At 41.4% G+C, this 17,931-nt stretch overlaps 1 protein-coding gene across 1 annotated transcript in view; it reads right to left on the minus strand.

Moving 5' to 3' along the window:
- SNX7 (sorting nexin 7) overlaps nucleotides 1-5,143 on the minus strand; it is a 118,851-nt gene extending 113,708 nt beyond the window's left edge. Inside the window, 2 exon segments of the mRNA XM_010831006.1 lie at nucleotides 4,924-5,018; nucleotides 5,021-5,143. Coding sequence (XP_010829308.1) covers nucleotides 4,924-5,018; nucleotides 5,021-5,102 — 177 coding nt within the window. The 5' untranslated portion in view covers nucleotides 5,103-5,143.
- Between the last annotated feature and the right edge of the window lie 12,788 nt (nucleotides 5,144-17,931).

Below are 17,931 nucleotides of genomic sequence, written 5' to 3' on the forward strand. Positions count from 1 at the left end.
ATGGATATGAGAGTTGGACTATAAAGAAAGCTGAGCACAGAAGAATTGATGCTTTTGAACTGTGGTGTTGGAGAAGACTCTTGAGAGTCCCTTGACTGCAAGGAGATCCAACCAGTCCATCCTAAAGGAGATCAGACCTGGGTGCTCATTGGAAGGACTGATGTTGAAGCTGAAACTCCAATACTTTGGCCACCTGATGCGAGAAGCTGACTCACTGGAAAAGACCCTGATGCAGGGAAAGACTGAGGGCAGGAGGAGAAGGGGATGACAGAGAATGACATGGTTGGATGGCATCACTGACTCAATGCACATGGGTTTGGGTGGACTCGGGGAGTTGGTCCTGGACAGGGAGGCCTGGTGTGCGTTGTTCATGGGGTCGCAAAGCTAAGAAGCTTTTGCATAGCAAAGAAAGCCATCAACAAAATGAAAAGGCAACCTACTAAATGGAAGAGTTATCTGCAAGTTATATATCTGATAAGGGTGTTATATCCAAAATATATAAAGAACTCCATCAACTCAATATAAAATGAATAATCATGAAAAAGAAAATAAGCAAAACAAAAGAAACAACCCAATTTAAACATGAGTAGAAGACCTGAATAGACAGTTTTCCAAGGAAGAAGACATAAAGATGGTCAGAAGACAAAGGAAAAGAATGTTCAATGTCACTAATCACTGCTGCTACTGCTGTTAAGTCACTTCAGTCGTGTCCCTGGGATTCTCCAGGCAAGAACACTGGAGTGGGTTGCCATTTCCTTCTCCAATGCATGAAAGTGAAAAGTGAAAGTGAAATCGCTTAGTCATGTCCTACTCTTAGCAACCCCATGGACTGCAGCCTACTAGGCACCTCCGTCCATGGGATTTTCTAGGCAAAAGTACTGGAGTGGGGTGCCATTGCCTTCTCCATCGGGCAATGCAAATCCAAACATAATATGGCAGATATCACCTCATACCTGTCTGGATGGTTTTTTTTTTTTTTAATGAACAACAAAAAACAAGTATTGGTAAAAATTTGGAGAAAAGGAAACCCTCGTGCACTATTGGTGGGAATATAAATTGATGCAGTCACTATGGAAAACAGTATGAAGATGTCTCAAAAACTTAAGAATGATCATATGATCCAGTAATCTCACTTCTTAGTATTTATCTGAAGAAACAAAAACACTAATTTGAAAAGATATACACACACCCCTATATATCTTTGGACTTCCCAGTTTGTGCTAGTGATAAAGATTATGCCTGCCAATGCAGGAGACATAAGAGATGTGGGTTCGATCCCTGGGTTAGGTAGATCCCCTGGAGAAGGGAATGGCAAACCACTTCAGCATTCTTGCCTGGAGAATCCCAAGGACAGAGGAGCCTGGTGGGCTATGGTCCACAGGGTCGCAAAGAGGTGGACACAACTAAAGCAACTTAGCACGCATGCATGCACCCCAACGCTCACTTGATTCCCTAGTGGCTCAGACAGTAAAGAATCTGTCAGTGCAGTGTCAGAATCTCCTGCAGTGCAGGAGACCCAAGTTTGATCCCTGGGTCAGGAAGATCCTTTGGAGCAGGGAATGGCTATCCACTACAATGTTCTTACCTGGAAAATTCCATGGACAGAGGAGCTTGGCAGGTTACAGTCCATGGGTTTGCTAAGAGTGGCACACAACTGAGCAACTAACACTTTCACTCCTTTTTTTTCATTCTCACAGTAGCATCATTTGCAACAGCCAGCTTATGGAAGCAATCTAAGTGTCCATCAGTAGATGAATAGACAAAGATGCTGTGTATATATGTACACAACTGAATATATTACTCAGCCATAAAAAAGAATAAAAATTTGCCACCTGCAACAACATGGATGGACCTAGAGGGTATTATGAAGTCAAATAAGTCAGACAAATGTTTTATCATTTCATTTATATGTAGAATATAAAAAACAGAACAAATGAACAAATAAAACAGAAACAAGATCCATAGATACAAACTAGTAGTTTGGAAAAGGGAGGGAGAAATAGGTTAAAGGGATTAAAAAGTGCAAACTTTCAGTTATAAAACAACTAAGTCACAGGTATGTAATGCACATGTAGAGAATATAGTCGATAATATTGCAGTAACTTTATGATGGTTACTAGACTTATCATGGTGATCAGTTCATAATGCATATAAATGTCAAATCATTACATCATACAGCAGAAACTACTATCCTATTGTATATCAACTCTTCTTCCATTATAAAAAGATTAAAAGAAAAAGCACCTGGACAGGAGTACGGTACATATACTCATAAACAATCTAAGGAAATAAGAGATACAATTGTAAATATAAACTGAATATGAAAATCGTCAGTCTCAAAGTTCTGAAGGGTAAAGTTAGTACACTTCAAAAGCAATAGCTGATACCAGCTTAGGGTATGCTGGACAGTGGTAGGGTTCTACAGAGACACAAGCTAAAAAGGGAGCAGCAGAGAAAGCAGGCCAAATGAAGACGAGTTTCTTAAATTTGCTTGTCGAACTGCAGTTCATGGTTGCAAAATTCAACTTACTAAAATATAATCAAGCAGGATTCATACACTTGGATCCACCCGGCTTGCTAGTGTTGAATTGGAGCCATAGAAAAGTTAAAGCCCTCTTCTATAGAAGCCAGCCACATAGGTTAAGGTAAAGATACAATATTGCACCTTACTAAATGCACTGCTTAATAAAGCAGTGGTTAAGTATGTTGCTGAAACTTACATTCTTTTAAAACAGAATACACAATTACAAAACAAAATTAGGAAAAACAACTGTTTTATTTGGAATGAGAAAAGAAAGCTCAACAGCTCATTGGAGTCACAGAGTTCTAGATTCCTTTCTTCTGAGATGGCTTTAAGCAATTCACCAGAAATGCTTACTTAGAAATGCTTCTGGCCCCCAGCATCTTGTATCATGCATGGAAACTGGACTGGCGATTCATTTCACAAACAGGATGCTGGGGCTGATGCACTGGGACTACGGACCCAAAGGGATAGGATGGGGAGGGAGGTGGGAAGGGGGTTCAGGATGGGGAACACATGCACACCCATGGCAGATTCATGTCAATGTATGGTAAAACCAATACAATATTGTAATTAGCCTCCAATTAAAATAAATAAATTTATATTATATTAAAAAAAAGAAATGCTTCTGGCTACAATCTGTCATTCCTTTCCCACCTAGAACCTGTACTACTCCCAGTATCTTACATTTTCCAGAGACCCAGGCAAAAAAACAGCCCAAACTCAAATTTCATTAGCTTCATCTAAGATTGGCCTCAGACTACAAGAGGCTCATTAAAACAGTGATTCTTGGTGGAGGCCAGGACACTTAGAATCTGGGGAAAGAGAAAGCACATGACAAATTTAAACCATCCCAGATGATCCTGATACGCGCTTGCCACTCTCTACATACTCCCTGTACACATCCTCCCCACCCCAAGCTTCACAGTGCAGAGCCCCAAAGGCTAACGCTCATAGTCTGGTGGCTCCAGTGGTAAACAATCTTCCTGCCAATGCAAGAGACACAGGTTCGATCCCTGGGTCAGGAAGGTCCTCTGGAGAAGGAAATGGCAACTTACTCCAGTTTTCTTGCCTGGGAAAACCCATGGACAGAGAAGCCTGGTGGGCTACAATCCACCAGGTCCCAAAGAGTCAGATATGATTTAGTGACTAAACAACAATGGTATCTTAGAAGGCAATAAATAAGAACTGATCAACTGTCCTTGATCTGAACATAAAGTATGTGTGGAACAACAACAAGTAAACAAAAAATAATTCCACTGTTTTACAATTTAAACACACTGAAAGGTCATGTGATTTCATCAAGTGTATAAACCAGATACTCTGTCTGAACTTCCCCAATACACCTGTGCCTACCACTTCACTTAATCCTATAGGGAAAAAAGGCGGGGAGTTTTGCATATTCCTCTTTGTGGTCTGAGTATGCTTGTCCACTTTATAACTTCTCTCCCAGAATAAAGCAGTGGTGAAGTCTGTTGCTTTACTTAACACCTCAAGGTAACACACTACTGAACAGGCTTCTTAGTAATGAAAATACAATGTTCCCATCTCAACTCTTCTACCAGCAGCAACTGAGAGAAGCTGCAGTGGCACTGAATGGCCTCCCAAGAATGGTATTTTTCTTTTCCAAAACAAAATTACAACTATCAGCCTACGGGCACCACAAGTCTGCCAGTGACCGAGTCAATTTCTCTCCAACAATCCTGAAAGTTCAGAGGGCCCTTTGGTCTCTAGGTTTCCCTGGGTTAGGTTTAAAAATGAAAGCGCCGGTGGTGAGTTGGGTGGCAGGAGCTATCTAAAAAATCCTGAGCTCCGCAGCGCAGGAGCTTCCTAGTTGGACACACCAACTGTTTTCTCCTGAAGAGGGATTCCCTAACGCCTCTTCCCACTAGACTTAAGACTAACCTCCGGCGCCACCCAAGTCTCCAATCCAAAACCAGCAACAACACTAAATCAAGAATAATTTCCCTAGACTCGGGTGATTTCGCTCCCAGGGTTCAGGGCTGGCTGCGCCCTAAAAGAAGCTGCCAGGGGCGGGGGCACTTTCGGGCCACCGCCTCCCCCGTTCCAGCACTGTCCCTGGAAATATCCGCGTCAGAGAAGGAAAGAAGAGAAAAGTGGGAAATGGCACAACTTTGCAGATTCCACGAAGCCATGGCCCTGCCGAACGCAAGGTCAAAGTGCAGAAGAGTGAACTGCTGCAATTCGGGACGTGCTGGGAGTCAGCCACGGGGGCGGCGAGCAGCCAGGCAGGATCAGGCGGCCTGGGAAGACCCACCCACCCTCGGCTCCGAGCCTCCGGCGGGGCCGGGGGAGCGCGCTAGGGCGGCCGCCGCACGGCGGGGCCAACTCTGGGAGTTGACTTGGAACTTTCCCGGGACGCGCCGCCCCGCAGCCCTCACCTTACTGAACACCTCCAGGTCGTCCTCGTCCTCGTCCAGATCCAGCACCTCGGCCTGCAGCAGGGAGGAGGAGCTGATGCTGCCGGGGAGGGGGCGTCACCCCCCGGGCTGTCCCCGCCGGCGCCCCCAGCCGGGAGGCCCCAGGAGCGCGCCTGAGACGCCCGGCACTCGCCCTCCATCCCGAGAGTGCGCGCCGGTCCGGCCGTCGCCGCCAGCCCGGCTTCCCCGAGCTTGCCCATTGGCTCCCGCGCATCCTGCGCCTCCCCGGCCAGCCCCGCTCCAGCCCCACGTCCGCTGCGCAGACGCGGAACTGGGAGCAAACGCCCGGCCTGGGTTCGTCCCCACCGGGCTTGGGGCCTGCCAGAGGCAAAAGAGTGGGACTCTGGGGCTCTGGCTAGGGTGGGGTCTGGGACGCGGTCCCCTGAAGGTAGGGAGTGGGACCTGGCTGCAGGGCTACCCTGCGAAGGCTTCTATGGCGGCGGGGATCTGGGCAGAAGAGACAGAGCGAACCGTGAACTTCAGAGGAGCCACAGCGGGGCTGGAAAGCAGTCGACCCATCTCGCCAAGAGGAAAAAACCAATACTGTATTTCCTGTAGTTTAATGGTTGCTTTATTTTTTTCCCCGGTTGTGGTTTTCGAGTCCGTCTTTTACTAAGGCTAATGCAAAAACTCTTCTGTTTTGTAATTGATTTTTGACCCAGTGACCAGACTGTGTGGTCATTTCACTATCAAGCCAGGGAAGTTGGATTTTAAAACTATTTTCAGCCACTTTCAAATGTATCTTTACTCCTGGAAGTCTTTCTGAAGTCAGTGAGCAAGAATGGTACTAAGGGTCAAGGACAGCAAGCATGACTGTCGGGACGTTGCCATTGAGAAATAGTCTTCAGTCTTTATACTGCCAATGCAAAGCCGTAACTGTTTAGTTGTTGGCTGCTTATTATTAATATTAAAAATAATTTAAAAAAAGAAATTCCAAAAATAAAGGAAAATTGAATGTAAATCGATATATTTGGAACTATTTTCAGGTTGTATTACTTAGTCACCTCCGCCCCAACTCTTTTCTCCCATCAGCCAGGAAAGAACAGCTAAGAAGTTTGCACATAGAGCAGAGGCTAATTCAAACGTGGCTTCTAAAGTGTCTGCGGCAAAATGTTTAGCCTAATGTTTAACATGTTTAACTTCAGAAAAAAACTTAGACGTGTAAGAGAATTTCTTTCTGATTAGAAGACAAGGCCTTAGTGATATGTGCCTCTTAACCAGTCATATTGGTTTCAGTTCATAAACACACTTCTTCAATCAAGCATGTCTCCCTGCTGGTTGAATATCCAAGCTCCTGCCTATGCTTTATGGTTCCTGTACCCAAAATGCCATCTCCTGCCCATCCTTCAGGAGTTAACTGTAATCCCATGTCTTTGAGGAAGATTTTCTGATTGACACAGTCTGTTCCCAATTTAGCATTTACTTTTATTTCATGTAATAGATTGCATTTATTTCATGTAAATGCCTTACATTCTTTATTAAATTATAACATTTTAAGATTAGAGATCACATTATTTATTAATAAAACACAGTAGCAGATGTACCCACCCAAAAAAGCTCTCTGCTAAGAGAAAACAAAGGATACAAGTTATTAAAAGACTTTTTCGTCTCTATGCTCATATTGGCTAGTGAGAAAGATTCAAGTTTTTCGAATTGCAGTCTGAACCAGGAAATTCTTAAGGATACTGTGACTCAGAGAATTGCCAGAAAGCATAGAGACGAGCTCAGAAAATGGACAGAACAAACCAAGCTTGTATCACAGCCGAACTCATACCACGAAACTAATACGGCAAACATTGCCACCACCAGTACTGAGCATCAGATATCACACCCCCTCCACACACTACCACTGACAGTGATATCACTGAACTCCAGGTGCTGATACCCACATCAGTACCACAGCTATCTCTGAGAACTTCCTTTGCTGTTATACCACAAAAGTGCCCACAGTCCTGTTTCTCTGTTAATTATTCTACTTTCAAAACCCTGAAAGGGGGTTAAAAGACAAATTAGACATTTAAAAGACAAATTAGATTTCTAAGCATATTAAGTCCAGATTGATACTGGTCAGCCAAAAGAAAAAAAGAAAAGAAAAAAAAAATCCCTACTACAACTCATTCCTTTGGCCAACCAACATTAAAATCACAATTCCTCACATACTTTCTATTTTTTCCCCAATTTCTGCTAAATATACTTCAGCTATTCTTCAAACTCCTGGGAATATAGTTCCTGGCTCCCCAAAGGAGGAAAATCCAAACCTGCTCACATCTGGGGTAGCTCTAAGTCCAAAGGGCTTCCCAAGTAGCGCAGTGGTAAAGAATCCACCTGCCAATGCAGGAAACACAAGGTTTGATCCCTGGGTATGGAAGAGGTCCTGGAGAAGGAAATGCCAACCCACTCCAGTATTCTTGCCTGGAAAATCCCAAGGACAGAGGAGTCAGGTGGTCTAAAGTCCATGGGGTCACAAAGAGTTGGACACCACTGAGCACATACATACACACACACACACACACTTCTAACATGTCTATTCCTCCTGTGGTTCTGCTGTAACTCTGTTGATATTTTGTACCTGATGGACTACATTTTAGAGTTTAATTACCAACATGCCATGTTTATGTATTCAGTGGTATAAAAAGTACTAAATTGCCACATGCTGCTGCTGCTAAGTCGCTTCAGTCATGTCCAACTCTGTACGACCCCATAGACGGCAGCCCATGAGGCTCCCCCGTCCCTGGGATTCTCCAGGCAAGAACACTGGAGTGGGTTGCCATTTCCTTCTCCAATGCATGAAAGTGAAAAGTGAAAGTGAAGTTGCTCAGTCGTGTCCCACTCCTAGCGACCCCATGGACAGCAGCCTACCAGGCTCCTCCGTCCATGGGATTTTCCAGGCAAGAGTACTGGGGTAGGTTGCCATTGCCTTCTCCAAATTGCCAAATAACAGTCCCAATTTCTCATTAAATAGGATCATGACTAGGTCCTTTAATGGAAGAGTTCTTAGTTGGGTACTAAATTCTCTCAGTCACTATAATCGGAGAAGGCAATGGCACCCCACTCCAATGCTCTTGCCTGGGAAATCCCATGGATGGAGGAGCCTCTTAGGCTACAGTCCATGGGGTCACTATAATACAAAACCTTAAATACAGATATAGTATTAAGAGATGTCCTACCCAATTTTGTCCCTTGGTTTTGGGACTCTTATTCTGGTTAATATATATTAATTTTTGGTTCTGAGAAAATACATTTTTGTCAAAAAGCTCCCTCTTTCTCATATTTTCCAGGTAGGATCTCCTGAGACCATAACTGCCTGTTAATATGCCATTCAACCATTCATAAAGTCAGCTGTTTCTGGTAATGAGACCCATGATAAGACAGGTCACCCCATAAGCATTACTTGTTTTGCTGGAGGTGATTTAATTGATCAGGAAAAAATGTGATATGCAAAATCTGATGGGAAATAAAGCAGTCAGTAAGTTCATGGATGATTGTGTTGGGAGGAAAGCAGGAGAAGCAAACCCAATTTATCTTTTCCACAAAGGACAAATAATGAGTTCTGCTAGATCTTGGGGCTTCAGGAGGACCAGGAGTAGTAGCTGCCATGGCAAGTTGAGGTTTAATAACTTACCCAAGGTAAATAATAACTGGTAAATAAGACTTGCTGAAAGAAAGTGTTATGCATGTTGCCTTAAAAAATAGAGGAGAGGACTTATAAGGATGTTTGGGGACTGTTGGTTCTTGGATTGTAGCAAAATATATAATTTTACAATCCTTCCGCTAAATATCCTAACAAACTATAACAAGAATCTTTTTAAGTGCACGGATGAGCTTTCAAGGAAGTAATTGACTTCTAGCATGGAGAAACAAAGAAAGCTTAAGTGAGAGAATGAGACTAAACACTTGAATGATACTCTGCCAGCTCCCAAGGGTGGGGTGCTAGGATTGGCCTAAAGAATCTAAAGGTATGAATCTGAATTGTCATGAGAGAATAATGGAAACGGAAATTTGTAAAATATTCTCTCAATAACAAAACTCTTCTGGATCAGCCTAGGCTCAAAGTGGGAGAGACCTCTCCCCTTGAAATCCTGACTATGGTTCAGGAAGCCACAATTCAAAAACTACAAGAAACCCTGGTTGAGTAATATATCCCTGGAATCTCTGGCACAAACAAATGAAAAACCTCTTTTCAGTTCACTTCTAGCAGAGCCACTTCAGAAAAGCAATACTGCAGATTAGATCACAATCCAAATCAAATACATTGAAGAAAATGATCTACCATGTACCAGGGTTACTATACAAAACAGGATTAGAGCTTCCCAGGTGGCACAATGGTGAAGAATTCACTTGCCAATGCAGGAGATACAAAAGACATGGGTTCAATCCGTGGGTCAGAAAGATCTCCTGGAGTACGAAATAGCAACCTGCTCCAGTATTCTTGTCTGGAAAGTTCCATGGACAGAGGAGCCTGGAGGGTTACAGTCTATGGAGTCACAAAGAGTTAGATAGGACTGAGCACTGAGCACATACGCCCATTAAAATAATTAAAGGATTAGAGCCCCAAAGAATTTTAAACAATACACCAAAAATAAATAAATATAATAAATAAAAAGAATAAAAATAACTACAGGATGCTACCAAAAAAACCTAAAAATCCAAGAATTAAAAACAGTTATCATGAACTGATGGTTGATTTTTAACCTGTTCACTTAAATTCACTCTTGTTGCCTACTTTGTAATAATGGTGTGTGCATGCTGAGTTGCTTCAGCTATGTCCGACTCCTTGTGACCCCAAGGACTATAGCCCACCAGACTCTTCTGTCCATAGGATTCTCCAGGCAAAAATGCTGGAGTGGGTTACCATGCTCTCCTCCAGGGGATCTTCCAGAACCTGGGATTGAACTCATGTCTCTTACGTCTCCTGCATTGGTGGGTGGGTTCTTGAAAGCTCAGTTGGTAAAGAATCCTCCTGCAATGCAGGAGACCTGGGTTCAATCCCTGGGTTGGAAAGATATTCTGGAGAAGGGAAAATACTCCCCACTCCAGTATTCTGGCCTGGAGAATTCCATGGACGGTGTAGTCCATGGGGTCACAAAGAGTTGCAAACAACTGAGCGACTTTCACTTTTACTTTCTTTACCACTAGCACCACCTGGGAAGCCCCGTAATACTGGTGTTGGGCCTTACAAATATTTCTACTTTGCACCCTAGCATAATGTTAAGCTTTGTCAGTAGAGGGCTTGGGAGGGCACTAGAGGAGAAAGCATTTTCTTTTCCTGTTTTGGGTGTGCTCTCTTAGCCAGTGACCTGCAGAAAGCTTTTTTCCTCCTCTGTTCAGCCCCTGCATAGTTTCTAGAATGTAAAGTTCCTGCAGGACACACGGTTTCACTATGTTCGCTCAGACGCATGCAGCTGCAGAGGCCGAGTCTAGAAATCCCAATACTGTGGCAGTCTCAGCCCAGATTGCTACACCCCATATCCTCTCCGCAGTCCCAGCCCTGGACACACACCAGGTGCACTGGAGGTCAGCCATTCCCTAACCTTTGTCCTGCAGAGCCAGCCCGGAACTGACCAGTCTGTGCTGTACCTGAGAGTGCACTTACCTCCAGGAGACCGGGACCTACCAGCCCCTGGCTGACAGTGTCTAGTAGTTTTTCCTGATGCCTAACAAGTTCTGAGGCTCAGCACCTCCCAGAGGCTGGACTTCCAACAGGTTCCACTAACGAGTGAATTCACTGACTTACCATTCAGGAAGCCAAGGTGGTGTTCTTTCTGATGACATCTGCATCTCAACCACAGCAACAAGGCTTTTTCTTAGGTACTTATTTCAGCCATAGATGTAGAGACCACATCTTATATCTGCTATTCCTGGATTCTTTAGAATTCTTTTTAACTCTCAGTAGCCAATTCCTCCTTACTCCAATCCCCTGTTAATAAAGCTTTATATTAAACTTTCCCTGTTCAAATGACTCTATGGTGTTATCTCCTTACTGGACGGCAAACAATACAGGAATTATTCCAGGGGAAAAAAGAAAAACAAACCCTGCAAAAATGGCATTCTGGATTTCTTCTTAGAAAGAAGAAAACCCCTGAGCCTGTTTTGCAGACCGGTCTGTATTAATTTATGGGTAGTTGCAAATGGTTTGGTTGGACTGGTCAGAGATTTGAAAGGACCAATATTGGAAAACTGATGGAAAGTAAGCTTACGGAAGAATAAATATGTGGATGGACTTTAGAATGGGCACAGACTGCAGAGGTATTAGTGAATGTGAAATGTCCACCAGAGGACCACTATTGCAGAGGAGGTTCTTAGTGATCAGGTGAACAAAATGATCAACTCTGGGGAAGTCAGTCATCCTTTCCTCCTAGCTGTCACATCTCTTGCTTAATGGGCCCATGAACTAAGTGATTGTGGTGGCAGAGATGGAATCAATGCACAGGCTCGATCGTTGTTTTTCTGAGAAGCAGGTCTGTGGAACTCCTCATGTAGCCATTCTGGAAGTTGTTGCTGATGCTCACTTTCTGTAAATAAAAACCATCTAGAAAATTGCTCAGAGCTAGAGTAGTTTTTACTTCCTTTCATTATGATGTGGAGTTTGAAAGACACAAATTTTGTAATATGGCATGATCCCAGGGAAATCTTTCATTTCTTTTTCTTAAAATTGCATTTTTGTTTCAAAAAGAAACTTGTCAAGAAATTTCCTTAGCATCAGAACTTAGTATAAACACTTTGGCCTGGGGAAATATTTTTATATGACCTACAGTAGATACAGTTTCTTAAAATTAAAGAGTGTTTGTTTGAAAAATCAACTCTTTAATATACCTGGGCCGTGAAAAATGATGATGTCAAATAAATGCATAAAAGAGGGATAAATAAATAAGTACATTAAAACTCTCACATTTAATAGCTCTGGGAAAAAAGAGAAAAAATTGCAGTGAATTATTAATATTCTTTGAGAACAGAAGCAACGCTATTGAATATTTATAAGTATTAAACAACAATTTTAACCTTGACCTTATCTTTTTGAAAAAAATTGCAGTTATTATCATGAGACTGAATATTGCTTTAAATATGTTATGTAAATGTTTGATCTTATATGGTAGAACTATTTTTTTAAAGATAAGAATAATTTTATGTGTAGAAGTCTCAGATAAGAATATTTCTCTTTTGAATGGTTGTATCAAAAGAGTGATTTAATAGTGACAATACTGGTAAATGCTCTGACTACATACTCTTTGAAGGCAGAAACCTCGGCATATAGTCTTTCATATGAATCTAGAGAGTATTTGTTAGCTGGGTGAACCTGCATATCAAAAGCCATTCAGGCATAGGGCATGGGGTTAGAGCATACTCCTCCTATTCTTGGTAATGCCATCCACTTACTTCTCTATCTCTTCCCTAAAGACATGATTTTGGCTTTAGGTCTACAGTTTTTCCTTATATTCAAAATCCTACAGCCATCCTGAGCAAACATGTTCTTCATGATTATTTCTAAGTTCTTTATCTTCTATAACACTGAAGACTTTCTGACCATTTCAACTCAATTATTTTGTCAGAAAAATGTGTGTGTGTGTATATATATATATATGTGTGTGTGTGTGTGTGTGTGAATGGACTTTAAGTATTTAAAAAGACACTCAAATATAATAATTAAAAAAATAGATAAAGTTCATTTTTTATCTATGTAATTATCTAAGATCTAGAAGTTTTTAAAATTTTTCAAACGTTGTTGTTTAGAGAGTTTGATATATTTGACTCAATTTGATAGTAATTAGTAAAAAGAAACCTAGAAATAATTGGCAAATAAAAATTTTACCTATATAATGTGGGCTGAATTGCCTTTCTCCAAAAATCCATACATTGAAGCCCAAATCCCCAATATGACAATATTTGGAAATAGAGCCTATCAAGAAGTAATAATTCAGACACGACTGAGCGACTTCACTTTCACTTTTCATTTTCATGCATTGGAGAAGGAAATGGCAACCCACTCCAGTGTTGCCTGGAGAATCCCAGGGACAGGGGAGCCTGGTGGGCTGCTGTCTATGGGGTTGCGCAGAGTCGGACACAACTGAAGCAGCTTAGCAGCAGCAGGAGGTAATAAAGGTTAAATGAGGTCACAAGGATTAGGGCCCTAATCCTATAAGACTGATGGCCTTATAATAAAAGTCCTTCTAGTAAAGAGACCCCAAATGATTGTCTGTGTCCTCCTGTGCACAGAAGAAAGACCTTGTTTGAATACAATGAGAAGATGGCTCTCTGTAATCTGGGCACAGAGATCTCATAAGAAGCTTGCCCAGACAGCACCTTGACCTTGGACTTCCGGCCTTCAGGACCACGAGAAAATACATACCTGATATTTAAGTCATCCAGTCTGTGGTATTTTGCTATAGCAAGCTGAGCTGATTAATGTGATACTTTTGACCCAGAAATTCCAGTTAAGTCTTTTCTCTAGATAAAAACACAGAGACACATACAGGTATGCTCATTATAGAATTTTTATAATTGAAAAGAATTGAAAGTAATCTGAGTAACCTTCTTCTGTGTTGTATATTATGGAACAGCTCATTCAAATTTTGTTTACCTCCTATTCTTTGAAATCAGAAAGCTAACTAGACACTACTGCAGCTAGAACTTTGAGTGCAAATTGGTTTCATTACTTAGATGTGTTCACATGGGGTTTGGAAGTGAGGTGGAAACCATCTTTCTGCTTTTACTTGGTAATTTCTAAAAGGAAGCGAGGCAGTGAAAATGTACAGGTTTTGCCTACTGATGTTGTTGTTTGACTGACTGTCTCTACAGTAGTATTATTCCAGGATCTATTCCCTGGCTTCCTAGGTGTTGAGAAAGTTGGGGTGGAAGCAGTAGAAACAGTGTTGGCAAACTGATTTGGGTACAGCTTCAGAAGTGGTCTCAAGGTAGTGTCTACCTTAGTTGGCCAATTTCATATTGTTTTGGAAGATATTTCTGAAATACCTGATGAGAACTTTCTCTTTTTAGCTTTTCTAATGGTTTTGTAAGCCCCAATTCCCTATATGTTATTTGTACATGCTTAATATACATATAGCTATTTGTTTCCTGTACTGAACCCCAACTGATGCACATCTAAGAAAGAAATGATTCAATAAATTATGATATATTCCTGTAATGAAATGATCTATGGTAGTTAAAGGAATGAACAGTAGCTCCACTTATCAACAAAGTCAGATATGATGGTTAAATAAAACATCAGATGAAAATAGCAAATAGCAGACTATGTATAAACAATAGTTCAGCTTAGTCACTCAGTCATGTCCTACTCTTTGCGACCCCATGAACCACCGCACGCCAGGCCTCCCTGTCCATCACCAACCCCCAGAGCCTACCCAAAATCGTGTCCATTGAGTTAGTGATGCCATCCAACCATCTCATCCTCTGTCGTCCCCTTCTCCTCCTGCCCTCAAGCTTTCCCAGCATCAGGGTCTTTTCAAATGAGTCAGCTCTTCACATCAGGTGGCCAAAGTATTGGAGTTTCAGTTCAACATCAGTCCTTCCAATGAACACCCAGGACTGATCTCCTTTAGGACGGACCAGTTGGATCGCCTTGCAGTCCAAGGGACCCTCAAGAGTCTTCTCCAACACCACAGTTCAAAAGCATCAATTCTTCTGTGCTCAGTTTTCTTTACAGCCCAACTCTCACATCCATACATGATCACTGGAAAAACCATAGCCTTGACTAGACGAACCTTTGTGGACAATGTCTCTGCTTTCTAATATGCTGTCTAGGTTGGTCATAACTTTCTTTCCAAGGAGTAAGCGTCTTTTAATTTCATGGCTGCAGTCACCATCTGCAGTGATTTTGGAGCCCCCAAAAATAAAGTCTACCACTGTTTCCCCATCTATTTGCCATGAAGTGATGGGACCAGATGCCGTGATCTTTGTTTTCTGAATGTTGAGCTTTAAGCCAACTTTTTCACTCTCCTCTTTCACTTTAATCAAGAAGCTTTTTAGTTCCTCTTCACTTTCTGCCATAAGGGTGGTGTCATCTGCATATCTGAGGTTATTGATATTTCTCCCGGCAAGCTTGATTTCAGCTTGTGCTTCTTCCAGTCCAGCGTTTCTCATGATGTACTCTGCATATAAGTTAAATAAGCAGGGTGACAATATACACTCTTGACATACTCCTTTTCCTATTTGGAACCAGTCTGTTGTTCCATGTCCAGTTCTATCTATTGCTTCCTGACCTACATACAGATTTCTCAAGAGGCAGGTCAGGTGGTCTGGTATTCCCATCTTTTGAAGAATTTTCCACAGTTTATTGTGATCCACACAGTCAAAGGTTTTGGCATAGTTAATAAAGCAGAAATAGATGTTTTTCTGGAACTCTCTCACTTTTTAGTAATAAATCTATATACATGTACACAAATCAATAATATGTTGTGTGGGTACTTGTGTATGTATGTGAAATAAACATCAAACCAAGATCATGAATCACCTTTTTGGAGAGGAGGAGAGGATGTGAGTGGCCAAAGGTGATTTAGCCTTTATGTAAATGCATGTAAGAATTTAGGCTTTTCTCCAAAATTTAAAAGAGAATGCCTTCATGTTGTCATGCTTTATAAAGAATTAAGTTTTTCAAAACAAGTAACATATGATTGAAGTATAGTTGGTTTACAATGCTGTGTTAGTTTCAGATATACAACAAAATGATTTAGATGCATATATAGATATATCTATATGTATATATAAAATCTTTTCCAGATTCTTTTTTTCCATTATAAGTTATTACAAGATATTTAATGTAGTTCCCTGTGCTATACAATAGGTCCTTGTTGGTTACTTATTTTATATATAGAAACGTGTATCTCTTAATCCCAAACTCCCAATTTTTCCCTTCCCTCTTTCCCCTAAAATATTTAATTTTTTAAAAAGCTTCTCTGCTACCAAAAACACTGTGCTTTAAACATTGTGCTTCCTGGATACAACCTTCTATTAATCTAGCTTATTCTTTCTACTATCTCATGACCATTATTGTGTCTCACTGAACCATCAGGATACTCATCTCTTTACTTCTCTCTAATATATCATCATTCAGCTTAGATTTCCTGATGCTTTACTTCTGTTACTCTAGCAATCTGTCCTCTTGTCCCTTTTTTCTTCTTTTGTATGTGCCTCTAATACAACCTGGAATGCTGCAGTCCATGGGAGCACAGAGTCAGACACGACTGACAACTTAACTAACACCTTCACCAGTTGATGCTAGGGACAAAGAACCCCCCTGTGGCTTCTCTGGTGGCCCAGGTGGTAAAGAATCTGCCTGCAATGCGGGACACCTGGGTTCCATCCCTGGGTTGGGAAGATCCCCTAGAGGAAGACACGGCAAACCCCACTCCAGTATTCTTGCCTAGAGAATCCCCATGGACAGAGGATCCTGGTGGGCTACAATCCGTGGAGTCACAAAGAGTCGGACACGACTGAGTGACTAAGCACAGCACAGCACAGCCAAAGCAGGAGAAACAGGAGAGAAGGGTTCCATCCTTGGGTTGGAAAGATCCCCTGGAAGAGGGCATGGCAACCCACTCCAGTATTCTTGCCTGGAGAATTCCATGGATAGAGGAGTCTTACAGGCTACAGTCCAGAGAGTCGCAAAGAGTCAGACATGACGGAAGTGACTTAGCACGCACAGGCACTGATACCCTCACTGTGACAATTACAACTGGTTATTTTCTAAGTATTCACACCTGAGTACTATTGAAAGAGAGAAATATTGAACGTGTTTTTAGCAACTTCATAATTACCCATCTCAACTGTGTTCTCACCAATGCTCAGTTACTCTCGTGTTTCTTTATTCAGTTTTCCTTCTTACTCACTGCAATGATTATTTCAAAAGTCAGATGTCACTTAAAAGTTCAGAGAAGATTCTGAACCCAGCTTGCATAAACTCCTTCCTCACTTTCAACAGATGACTTTATCTCTTAGTTTACAAATAAAAAATAAAGAAACAAAAGCCTCCAGTTTTCAAACACAGACCCACTTACTTCTGCCTGCATGCAATTCTTCTTCCCTTTATTAGGAATCTTGGGCTTCCTTGGTGGCTCAGTGATAAAGAATCCACCTGCAATGCAGGACACCTGTGTACAATTCTCTGTTACCCACGGACTGTAGCCCACCACGCTCCTCTGTCCATGGAATTCTCCATGGAACAAGAATACTGGAGTGGTTGCCATTTCCTTTTCCAGAGGATCTTCCTGACCCAGGGATCGAACCCACATCTTTTATGTCTCCTGCATTAGCAGGTGGATTCTTTACCACTGGTGCCACATGGGAAGCCTTTCTGAGGTATAATTAACATTCAGTAAATTTCACCAAATTTAAATATACAAATAGATGAATGTTTATAATTATATACAACTGTATAATCCCAAACAAAATCATGATATAGAATATTTCCATCAGAATAGTTAGTTGGTAGCCATTTGTCATATATAAAACCTGGACTCACAAATTTTAGCTTGAAACCATAATACTTTCTTCTTATGTATATATTCTTTAAATTTATTACGTTTGTAAATGAATTTAAACAAAATTAGTTTTGTTTACTCTCTTTTACCCTCTTCTTTTCTATGTACTTTAAAAATTATATTAATTTTGTGATTGGTTAAGTGAAGGGATGAAAAGGGCTCACATATAGAGGAGCATGTTGAATTCAGTATAAAGGTGGATCCCTTAAATGAACGTGTGAGCAGATGCTTGTGTTAATTGAAGGAGAGGCTGCATGTTAGGAAAGGAAGAGGACTAACATTCTTGAGAGTCTACTGTGGTAGGCATTGCATATATCATCCCTTTGTGTACTCACAAATAACCCATAAGATAGTTTTAAATCATTATACTAATTAATATATAGAAGCTCAAAAAAAAAAATAGGTAAATTCCCCCAAGTCACAGGGGTATGAGTGATAAATCTGAAATGTAGACCCAGCTATAATTACAAAACATCTC

The sequence above is a fragment of the Bison bison genome, unplaced genomic scaffold, assembly GCF_000754665.1.
Source record: "Bison bison bison isolate TAMUID 2011002044 unplaced genomic scaffold, Bison_UMD1.0 scf7180017864519, whole genome shotgun sequence".
Classification (NCBI taxonomy): domain Eukaryota; kingdom Metazoa; phylum Chordata; class Mammalia; order Artiodactyla; family Bovidae; genus Bison; species Bison bison.